At 37.6% G+C, this 12293-nt stretch overlaps 1 protein-coding gene across 1 annotated transcript; it reads left to right on the top strand.

The window, feature by feature from the left end:
- On the top strand, positions 7460-12293 carry LOC109226564 (dihydrolipoyllysine-residue acetyltransferase component 4 of pyruvate dehydrogenase complex, chloroplastic-like). Its single transcript, XM_019391354.1, has 7 exons — positions 7460-8443; positions 8710-8901; positions 9026-9113; positions 9220-9290; positions 9387-9470; positions 11383-11524; positions 11602-12293. The coding sequence occupies exons 1-6, from the start codon at positions 7580-7582 to the stop codon at positions 11485-11487; spliced, it is 1404 nt and encodes a 467-aa protein (XP_019246899.1). The 5' UTR covers positions 7460-7579; the 3' UTR covers positions 11488-11524; positions 11602-12293.

Raw genomic sequence — 12293 nt, 5'->3', positions numbered from 1 at the left:
GTTCATGAGTGATTCTATGTTCAGTTGATTCTAAAAATCTTATAAAATTTATACATACAAAAATTAGGGTAATGTTTCACATTTCCATTTGCATCTTAACTATTTTCAAAGTCACTGAAATTTCTTGAACTCTGTTAAACTCGACATAACTTACGCGGGGGTTTAATTAGTACCTCAAGTCTAAGAAAAACCATTATTGCTGATCCAACATCATACATGTAACATATTAATAAAAAGAATTGCTATTTATTTGCGGAATAGACAGGTAGATTATCATGACTATGCTTAACAAAAAAACACGGTGAGAAGTCCATACGGCTCAAACTTTTTATTGTTGTTGGAAAAAGAATAAGTCCTCGAAAATCATAATAATTTTTATTTTTATTTTTATTTTACAAATAATTTTTGTGAAAAATTTTCTATCAAGACTTGGACTAATATGAATGTGCATTTGCCCCCGTTACATTATTATTGTTTCACTATTAGTTGTTGTGGCGACCAAGTTTGCCACATAAATAATAAAATGCGCCACAAAATAATTTTAGATACATATAGTATGATTTTGATTAATTTGTAAAATTAATAAAGCAAATAATTAAATAATGCTAAAAGTTATGGTTAACAAATTTGGATGATGAACTAAGCCTATATATTGATTTGTTTTTCATAAGTATTAATTATTATAACCTGTCGAGATGTCAAATATGCTAGAATTCTCTCATGTAACTCTTATAATATCATTTTACAACAAGCTGAATCTTGAAAATGTTCAAAAAACTTGTATATTCATGATTACATTTATCAGTGCTTACTTTTGGTGGCGACTGTTGAGGTCGCCACAGAAATGTATCTATAGTTGTCACTCCTCATGACATATATAGTAGTAACTTTTGTGTAAGTCGTCACGAAAGTCGTTACTAAACACTTTGGTCGTCACTACATAAGGCCGATATATTAGCTGTACTTTTACTGGCGACAAAAGAGTCGCCAAAAATAGTCGTCACTAAAACTTTGGTCGCCACTATAAAGGGCGCCAAAAAGTAGTCGTCACTAAATTTTTGGTCGCCACGACAAAGGGTGACATATATAACAGTACTTTTGTTGGCGACAAAACGGTGGCCACAAATAGTCATCACTATAACTTTTGTCGCCACTACAAAGGGCGATATGCGGCGGCGACCAAAGAATCGTCCCTAAAACTTTGCTCGCCTTTATAGGCGTGACATATATAGTAGTTTTTTGGTGGCGACTAATGTGTCGCGATAAAAAACCGCCACTAAAACTGTGGTCGCAACTGCAAAAAAGGCGTAATATGTAGTAATACTTTTGCTGGCGACTGTAGTGGTCGCCACCAAAAGTCGTCCCTAAAATTTATTAGATCGCTAACTAGCATTACTTTTGTGGCGACTATTAGCGGTCGCCAAAAAAAACTTTATTCACATAGTGCTTTAACAACAACAAACATGAAAATGAGTGTTATGAGCTATAACTGTAGGGGTATTAGCCTAAGGGCATATTAGTCTATTCTCTATAACAAGTATTTGATAGCCGGTTATAGTTGTTGAAGTCGTTAGGAGTCAACTTGTTAATCAGTTAGCACTCGTTAGAGAAGGGGATAAGAGGTTAAATACAGGAAGAGGACATTGATTGTAATCATCTGTGAGAAATTGTGTATTCTATCAATAATCATACTCTTCTTCTTCAATTCTTATTCCTCTGTTTGATTGTGCACATTAGTTCAAGGAATGTTCATCGTCCCAATCCTTGTTCTTCAGTGAGCACGTAACATTAGTATCAGAGCGAGATGATTCTCAGCCGGAAATCATGCCAGAAGCTAACACCAGAAAAGGAGAGGTGAGGCACGAGATGGAGGAGTTACGCGAACAAGTGCGTATTCAAGGTGACGCGTTGGGGGAAATTAAACAAATGTAATTGCTATGACAACTAAGAACGGAGCTCCGACGGTCCAAGCAGCTCCAGAAGCAGCTGAAAATGAGGAAAACCACGTTCGAGGTCAAAACCCTAATCTGGCAGGTCGATATCAAAGGTTCGATTTCCTCAAATTTAGTGGGGAAGATATTAATGATTGGTTGTATAAGGCAGAGCAATTTTTTGATTATGAGCATATTTCGGAGGAAAATATAGGTTCAAGCTGCTTTTATTAACATGGAAGGCAAGACCCTTCAATGGCACAAGATGTATATGAAGCCCAGAATGGGGAGATTCCCAAATTGGAAAGATTATGTTAGGGCAGTGTATTTGAGATTTGGTGCAGATCCTATGGCTGAATTGGTGGCGTTCAAACAGAATGGGAGTGTTCAAGAATTTCTTGACAAATTCGATGAATTACTGAACAAAGTAGAACTGCGGAAGAGCACTCCATCAGCATCTTTTTAGCCAATTTAAAACCTGAGATTGAGGTCCAAGTAAGAATGTTGGGACCAAGAACATTGATGAAAGATTATAACCAATCAAGATTGGCAGAACAATCTTTAAAACTACACCCAATCATTGGTGAGAAATTCGAGATCACTACTGACTACACCTAGCAGTACGTGGGGGTCAAGTTCTAGAGGGTCCAATTTTAATCAAAGCCGTGAAGGCAGCAGGACTTCAGGGCCTAGAAAATTCAACAAGATTCACAGTAAAGCAGCATTTCAATGATCAAGGAGGTTGTCAGCTAAGGAGATGGACGATAAGAGAGCAAATGGCCTTTGTTACTAGTGCGATGAAAAGTATACATCAGAGAACAAGTGTAGTCGAAGGAAGCAATTATTTATCTTAGAATTGGATGAGGAAATAGAGGAGTCTCTTTGGGAAGTTGAGTTAGAGGATAATGAGAACTCTGAGGGATCAACCTTAAATCCTCAAGTTTCTGTTCATGCCCTTGACGGAACTAGTGAGTACAGAAAAATGAAAGTAAAGGGGGTGTTAAAAGGAAAATGGTTCATGTTCTAATCAATTCAGGGTCCACACATAATTTCATGGACCTAGCAGTAGCCAAGAAGTTGGATTTTAGGCTGGAAACCATTCCCTCCTTCTATGTATTTGTAGCCGATGGCAGCAAGGTTCACAGTTCTGTGATGACTGCAAGGGTCACTTGGAAGATGCAAGGAGTGGATTTAAAAGTTGATATGTTGGTTATTCTCTTGGGAGGAGCTGATGTGGTATTAGGCATTCAATGGCTCATCCTTGATAGGTAGTCAACCTGGGGCTTTCAAAGTAGTAGCTGATGTTTGAATGCAAAAACTACTTAACAAGCCTAATCAAATTCACATGATATAGATGGTGTTTATTCAACCCTCTCAAGAAGTAAATTCAGTGCAAGAGACAAAGGTAACATCAAATTCTCAAGAGGTGCAGAGTTTAGAGGATCTGCAGAAGCTGCTCCAATAGTGTGCACCCCTTTTTGAGACCCAATAGTCCTACCACCCTATCGAGCTCATGACGACAAGATTATTTTGAAGGAAGGAGTCCCAGCCATCAATATGAGGCCATACAGATACCCCGCCAGCCAAAAAGATGAAATTAAGAAGATGCTTATTGAGATGCTAGAATCCGGTGTCATTAGGTCTAGTGTAAGCACATTCTCTTCTCCTATTATTATTGTTACAAAGAAAGATGATATATGGAGGCTTTGCATTGATTATAGAAAGCTAAATGACTGCATAGTGAAAGATAGGTTCCCTATTCTAGTGATAGAAGAACTGCTAGATGAATTAGGGGGATCAAAATATTTTTCAAAATTGGATCTTAGATCAGGCTATCATCAGATTAGGATGGATGAGAGGGATATTGAGAAGATAGCCTTTAGATCTTATAATGGCCGTTATGAGTTTGTAGTAATGCCATTTCGCCTCACTAATGCTCCCTCAACCTTTCAAAGCCTCATGAATAAGATCTTTTGGCCCTATCTAAGGAATTTCATCTTAGTATTCTTTGATGATGTTCTCATTTATAGCCCCTCATGGTCTGAACACTTAGTTCATCTACAAAAAGCCTTTGATGTCCTACAAGAACACAACCTATTTGTGAGGCTCAGTAAGTTTTTTTTTGGAAAACCTAAGGTGGAGTATTTGGGTCACAGTATCACACAGTAGGGAGTGACTACTGATCCTGGCAAGGTACAAGTAATGAGGGACTGTCCTACTCCAAAACCTTAAGAAACTCTGAGGTTCATAGGTCTAACTGGTTATTATAGGAGGTTTATCAAGAGCTATGTAATATTGGCCATACCTAAAGAAAGATAAGTTTGGTTGGTCAGAAGAAGCTGCTAAATCTTTCTAGAAATTGAAACAAGCTTTGAGCAATGCCCCTGTACTAGCATTGCCAGATTTCTCTTTTGAGTTTGTGATTGAGACTAATGCATGTGGGGTGGGTATTGGGGCAGTGTTATCGTAGGCTGAACATCCCTTGTCTTACATGAGCAAAGATTTGAGTCCAAAACATCAACAGTTGTTAGTCTATGAAAATGAGATGCTGGCCATTGTTACTGCCATTGACAAATGGAGGCCTTACCTAATTGGGAGACATTTTTTCATTAGGACAGACCATCAGAGCCTCAAATACTTATTATAACAAAGGATTTCAACTCCTAGACAACAGAAATGGTTGTACAAGCTAATGTAGTATGACTACATTATACCTTATAAAAAGGCGAAGGACATCATAGCAGCTGATGCCTTATCAAGGTGCCCTGCTGCACAAGTTCAGCTACAGATTCTAACTATTATCACATTTGATTTTCTCCTAAAGGTCCAACAGTCATATACAGGGGATTTCCATATACAGAAGCTGCTAACTGAATTGCAAGCAGAGCCTTTGTCTAATCCAATGTACCTATTACATCCTGGAATCTTGTACAGGAAAGGAAGGATTGTCATTGGTCCTGACCATGTTCTCAAGGAGAAGGTCCTACAATATTTACATAATTCAGCTGTTAGGGGTCATTCAGGTATAGATGCCACTATCTTCATGGTTGGGCAACTATACTATTAGAAGAAGATGAAGCAAGACATTTATAATCACATCAAGAGCTGTGAAACTTGTCAAAAATACAAAGGGGAGAATATCAAATACCCAGGCCTACTACAACCACTCTCTATTCCTGAGAAAATTTGGCAAGATATTAGTTTGGATTTTATAAAAGGCTTTCCCAAGGCACACAACAAATATGTGATCTTGGTAGTAGTGGACAGGTTAAGCAAATATACTCATTTTATTGCATTGGTACACCCATATACAACTCCTATAGTGGCTCAAGCTTACTTAGACAATATCTATAAACTCCATGGACTACCTCAAACTATAGTTAGTGATCGAGATGTTATATTGCTAAGCAAATTTTGGCAAGCTTTATTTGAAGAACAAGGAGTTCGTTGCATCATTCCACTGCCTACCACCCTTAATCAGATGGGCAAACAGAAGCTATGAACAAATGCCTAGAAGGTTATCTCAGGTGCATGTGCAGTGAAAGCCAAAAGAGTGGATACAATGGCTATCTCTTGCGGAATGGTGGTATAACACCAACTATCATACTGCTATCAAAATGACTCCATTTAAGCGATGTATGGACAAAAAAACCCCACTTCACTTACCCTATGTAGCTCATCATTCCATGGTAGATCAAGTGGATAGGAGTTTGTAGGCTAGAGAATCGACTATTAGGCTACTCAAGCATCACCTGCAACTAGCACAATGTAGGATGAAAGCCCAGGCTGACAAGAACAGAACTCCCAGATGCCTTGAGGTAGGGGATTTGGTCTTTGTCAAGCTACAGCCTTACATGCAAATGTCCTTAAAAGGGCACTCTTATCACAAGCTCAATCCTAAATACTTTGGACCATTTTGGACCATTCAAAGTTCTGCAGAAAGTGGGCACAGTCGCCTATCGATTAGAACTTCCACCCCAGGCCAAAATCCTCCACACTTTCCATATGTCACAACTAAAGAAATACATTGGGAATGTGGTTGTTGTTCTAGACTTGCCAGTCTCATTGTCAACTCATGTCCACATTGTCTTAGAGCCTGAAGCTATTTTAGACAGGAGGTCAGTCCAATCTAGAGGGAAGCAGGTCGACTAAGTATTGATCAAATGGTTCAACTACCTAGAGGAAGACATCACTTGGAAAGATACTCATTTACTCTCTCAACGGTTCATTTCAGTCCTTGAGGACAATGACTCTTTTAGTGGGGAAATTTGTTATGAGCTATAGCTGCATGGGTATTTGCCTAAGGGCATATTAGTCTTTTCACTATAACAAGTAGTTGATAGTCGGTTATAGTTGTTGAAGTCGTTGGAGTCAACTTGTTAATCAGTTAGCACTCGTTAGAGAAGGGGATAGGAGGTTAAATACAGGAAGGGGGCATTGATTGTAATCATCTCTGAGAAATTGTGTATTCTATCAATAAATCATATTATTCTTCTTCAATTCTTATTCCTCAGCTCGGTCGTGCACATCTGTTCAAGGATTGTTCATCATCCCAATCCTTTAGGACTGCACTAATTTTGTTCTTCAGTGAGCACGTAACACTGAGTTGCTGAAGCCAAATACATTGTTCTTTAAAATATTTTTTCAAATAATTCTTATTTTTAAATTTATTTTGCATATACTTTTTATGTAATTTTTTCCACCACGCTTGGACCAATATGAATGTACATTCGCCTATGTTGTATTATCATTAGTTGTTATGACGATTATGATCGGACACAAAAATAGACAAATACGCCATAAAATAGATTTTAGGTACGTATAACACTACTTTTATTGGTAACTATTGAGGTCGTCACTGAAATGTAGGTAGCAACTCCGAATGGCATCATATAGCACTACATTTGGTGGAAACTGTAGAAATCGCCGCGAATGTAACAAGTGAATGCGCGTAAACTCTTACTATGAAAATGTTCCCTACTAAAGTGTTCTCATTGTCGGAGCTCGAATTTGAAATATCTGAATAAGGATATAGTAATTTCAATTTTCCCACCACACCCTTTGACAGTAGGTATGAAACTCATCAATGAGAAATTCAACTTGAAATGCAGCAAAAGTAAATTACAAGAAAGAAAATAAAAGTCACGCAACTCCGAAATAAATTTTTTACAAGATTGCTATAAATTAAAGAAAAAATTCACATCTAAGAATATACTCCCTCTGTCTCATATTATGTGTCGTATTTCTTTTTTACACATCTCTTAAGAAATATTAATTAGGAAAGGGATTGGACTGTTCTACCCTTATTTATGTCTTAAGATATAATCTTTTTTCATTGAATATTTATTTTATTTATTTGTTATCTCCATTTTTAAGAATAATTATTACTAAAGTTAAAACAGGCAAAAAAATTATCAATTTTATGTTGAACAACTATTTTAAGACAACTTCTAAAATGAAATAACTATTTTTGGCAAGCAACGACTATTATTAATATGAGACAGGTGGGAGTAGTTGAAATTACTGAAATGTAATGTCCAAACGAAATAACCGTTCCTCGTCTTCTCCGCCCCTTTCTTCTTTCTCTTCTTCACATATATATACGAGCTTAACTAAATTAATTCTTCTAAATCACTTCGGCATTTCCAATGGCGTCGCTTCTCCAATCCAAGTCCCCAGCTCTCTCATTTTCCTCCACAATCTCTTCTCCTTCTTCCCTCCGATCTTCCGCGGCGGCGACGGCGGCGGCATTCCCTCGCCAATACAAACTCCCCGTTGTCCAATCGAAGATCCGTGAGATTTTCATGCCCGCTCTCAGTTCTACCATGACCGAAGGCAAAATTGTCTCCTGGACTAAGTCCGAGGGTGACGTCCTCTCCAAAGGAGAATCTGTGGTGGTTGTCGAATCTGATAAAGCTGACATGGACGTTGAGACATTCTACGGTGGCATTCTCGCTGCTATTGTTGTCAACGACGGCGAGACAGCTCCTGTTGGCGCTCCTATTGGGCTATTAGCTGAGACTGAAGATGAAATTGCCGAAGCTAAGATTAGAGCCAAAGGCCAATCCAAACTAGAAACCTCTCCTGCTGCTACCACTACCACTGATGCTGCTGCTCCACCATCACCTCCACCTCCGTTGGATGGACCACCAATTAAGATTGTCGCCACGCCTTATGCGAAGAAGTTAACGAAGCAGCACGAAATTGATATCAACAAAGTGACTGGGACGGGGGCATTTGGACGGATTACCCCGGAGGATGTCGAGAAGGCCGCAGGGATTACTCCTAAAAGCATCCCTTCTGCAACTGCAGTAGCTGCTCCGATCCCGGCTGCGGCTGCTCCTGCAAAAGCGTATCCCACTAGCTTTCCTGACATTCCAGGGTCGACTGTTGTTCCTTTCACCACAATGCAAATTGCAGTATCAAAGAATATGATGGAGAGCCTCTCTGTTCCCACATTCCGTGTTGGATATCCAGTTAGTACCAACGCCCTTGATGCGCTGTATGAAAAGGTAAGTTAATCTATAGTCAAACCTTTCTATAACAACTTCATTTGAACCGATATTCTTTTGCTGCTATGGTGAGCTACTGTAATAAATGACATGTTATAACATAGCATAAAAATCGGTTATAGCGATGTTGTTATAGAAAGGTCTTACTGTATTATGTTGATGCATCAAATGTTGTGGTGGAAAATTCATAGAAATGGCAAATGAACTGATACCTATTTGCCTTTACGTTCTGGGCTTGACATGCTTTGGAATTCAATTAATAACAGGTTAAGCCAAAAGGTGTTACAATGACTGCACTGTTAGCTAAAGCTGCAGCAGTGGCCCTGGCTCAACATCCGGTTGTGAACGCCACTTGTAAAGACGGGAAGAGCTTTACTTATAATAGCAGTATTAATATTGCTGTTGCTGTGGCAATTAATGGTGGATTGATCACCCCAGTGCTTCAGGATGCTGACAAGGTAGAATTACATTCTCTATTTCTAAATGAAGCAACATTCTCTATTCGCATGGGTTGGTTAGTGAGCTCGAGAAAGATGTAAAGTTTAGTGATATAATGCTTATCGTTTTGTTACCTTGGTGTAGTTGGATCTTTATCTATTGTCTCAAAAGTGGAAGGAATTGGTAGACAAGGCTAGGGCTAAGCAACTTCAGCCACACGAGTACAATTCAGGTAACAATATGCTTTATTTGATTTGTTTGTCTTTGAATGTGAACCTCTGTAGCTAATTCATTCAGTGAGATCTTTGAGTACTGACATTGAAAGGTTTTGTTTTCAGGGACTTTCACGTTGTCCAACTTAGGCATGTTTGGTGTGGACAGATTTGATGCTATTCTTCCTCCCGGTCAGGTTAGAAATTAGATGTACCATTTTCTTCTATTTCTGTTTACAAGTCATCCTGTTCTTAGGAAGTAGCAACTATTCTGAAACTGGGATAACGTTCAGGGGGCTATTATGGCTGTTGGAGCATCAAAACCAACTGTTGTCTCCGACTCTGAAGGTTTCTTCTCTGTCAAAAATAAGATGCTGGTATGTCTTGTATCCAGTTCCTGTGTTCAAGCTGTTGTTGATGAAGTCAATCATGAAAACCCTTTGTTTCTTCCTCTCTTTTGTTGGTTGGTTTAGAGAGTGTTTTGTTGGAGGAGACGGAAAATCAAAAACGAGTTTTAGTTATATAAATGCTCCCTCTTATTTTATTTAAGTTTCTCGCATAACTTGCATGACCCATCACAAAAACTAAATTTGTTTAGTTTTGATCTAAATTGTGGTGAAAGCCATTACTATATTTTCCCCTTGAATGTTGAAAGTTGGAAAACAGAATGTATTACATTCACTATCTACCTATTGAGATCTAAGAAGCCTTGGCCTTCCTTCAGGTGATTGCAATAGAAAATCCTGTTACTTGTTTTTCTTCAACGTTTGGCGGCTTTGAGAAGATTTTAATAATAACTGCTTTATCCTTGTATTTCTTTCTTCTATTATGGGTCTCATATCTTGTTTCATTATTTAAATTCTTTTTCAATAAACTTCATTCGTTTGTCTTGTATATTGTTTCCACTCGTTAACTTCTAATTAAAATTCTGATTCTCTGAAAATCACACATTGAGCTTATGAAATAATTAAGTGTTATCAATGAGATATCCTCAAAGATCTATTACCCACATTCATCCTGACATAGCCCTGCTTTTCTTCTACTTCAGTAGTTCATTCCTATTCTTATCCGTTGCATTACATAGTTGTCCTACATGAGTTTTAAAAGGGCGTTCAGGGAGGTCTATAACGTTCTTGGGCTACTCTACTCATAGTCTAAATGTGTTTGGTAGAGTGGTCCGATTTTTTCACTAATTCCTTTATTTATCTCGTGATCATGGTCCATGGTCTGCTCCGCATTTGTGAAATCAGTGGCCTTATGATTGCATAATTTATTACAACAACTACGCCTCAGTCCCAAACAAGTTGGGTTAGCGATATGGATCCTCACTTGTTTCTTTAAGCTCAACTCATATCATCATCATTACAAAATACAAAATAAAAGTGAAAGTGAAAAATAATTTTATATGGGTTTTGCTAACCTACTACATAGTTGTAGTAGGTTAGCATTGTATGCATATTTTAGTTCTCCAAGTTTTAGGAATCTCTTATTTGCTCTCACATTTTAGCTCCTTTGAGGAGGTTCTATTTATCCCTTATGTGGTGTCTGAATGCTATTTGCACCTTCTATTTCATGTGGTCATTTCTGATATAATCTAATCTTGTATCATCATGCATGCATCTTAACATTAATTTCTACAATACTCACCTTGTAGTAAGTGATGGCCGTTAGAGGTGAGAAACATACTCCCATATAGTATTGGTATGTAGATCTTGCCTCTCATTTGGAGAGGTATTTTCATATCGTATAGCATTCCTGTTGCATTTTCTCAATTTTGGTCATACTATTTTCAGTTATATATGTTACATATTCTTCTATCTTTTGAAATGGCGGAGTCTAGATATTTGAATTGTCATCGATTAGACATCTAGTCCTGTCTAATTACACTTTTGACTCATCCTGTATATACATAAAGCTAGAAGATATAGCACTGTGTCTTGTTGGTTCACCGATCTACTACATGCATCATCAGACCATTTATTAATTGGTTATTCCTTGTGCTTGTACATTTCTTGGATGAGTCCTATATCTCTGCTTCTTCAATGGAGTCTTCTCGAACTGCAAACTTAGGCATGAGCGTAATGATATTTGGCTCTTTGGTACAGGCCAATTTTATGCTGGCTATGTTGCTTGAAAGAGAGTACATTACAACTACTGATATCTTAATTAATCTCAAGTACAATCATTTGAATGTAAAGTAAAGACACGCTTTGAAGCTTAACCGAGGCCCTGCTATAAAATTGCGTGACATAACGTTCTTAAGCTAACCCTCCTTATTATGTTATACAGGTGAATGTCACGGCAGATCACCGGATTATTTATGGTGCTGACTTGGCAGCCTTCCTTCAAACATTCTCAAATATTGTCGAGAACCCAGAGAGCTTGACAATGTAGATGCAGTCAATAGCTTCTGACCGTTTTCTGCTATGTTGTACGTAAAACTTGATGGCCTTTGTACAATGAATGGATTCATGAAATTCTTCATTTGACACCTAGTCCTGTCATTAGACATTGCAGGCAGTCAAAAATGAAAAGGCACAAGAACAAAGGAGATGGACATGAATGTCATAGAGGTAAGAGCACAGCTACAAATGGAATGACGAAACATCTAGTGGGGGAGGCTCCCAGTTAATAATATAATTACACTTGCTTTGTACCTGCCTAGCAAAGTTCTCAATTTTTCAGATTCTTAATACATCTCGACTTCCTTTGGCCATAGATTTTGTCAAGCTTTTTTCAAAAAAAATTTTGGTTTGTTTATAGATTTTATCCATGTTTTGGCAGATTTTGAAAACAAAAGTTCCAAATCCCAAAACTAGCTTTAGACCTGTTTTGGCCTAAAATATCACTGTTTGATTTTTTAACAATTTCAAAATTACCCCAAACTTTTGTATTTTATTTAAAAAAATAAAAAAAATAAAAATAAAACCACCATCTGTTATGACCCAACTAACCACCAGCTAATTACTATCATTTTCTTTTGGACTGATGGATCTTGTAATATTATTGCAATATGATGAATTATAGTGGTTAGTAATTGTGTTATTAGCAGTTGATATTAAAATATCAGGTTATGGATTTAGGATAGTGTATTATGTAGTTCATTATAAAAATGATAAGTTTGTGCCAAACTTATCTATGTTTAGGACTATGGTTTGTGATAATGATAATGAATGGAATTGATACAGGATTAGCAAGTT

Source organism: Nicotiana attenuata, chromosome 6, assembly GCF_001879085.1.
Source record: "Nicotiana attenuata strain UT chromosome 6, NIATTr2, whole genome shotgun sequence".
NCBI lineage: Eukaryota > Viridiplantae > Streptophyta > Magnoliopsida > Solanales > Solanaceae > Nicotiana > Nicotiana attenuata.
The sequence above is the reverse complement of the archived record's forward strand: the minus strand, read 5'-3'. Positions and strand labels throughout refer to the sequence as shown.

What these genes read in the sequence shown, in the direction of transcription:
- LOC109226564 (XM_019391354.1), top strand. Translation starts at nt 7,580, where the DNA reads ATGGCGTCGCTTCTCCAATCCAAGTCCCCAGCTCTCTCATTTTCCTCC. An exon ending in TTGATGCGCTGTATGAAAAG is followed by an intron (nt 8,444 to 8,709) that starts GTAAGTTAATCT and finishes AATTAATAACAG; the next exon opens with GTTAAGCCAAAAGGTGTTAC. An exon ending in CTGTCAAAAATAAGATGCTG is followed by an intron (nt 9,471 to 11,382) that starts GTATGTCTTGTA and finishes TATGTTATACAG; the next exon opens with GTGAATGTCACGGCAGATCA.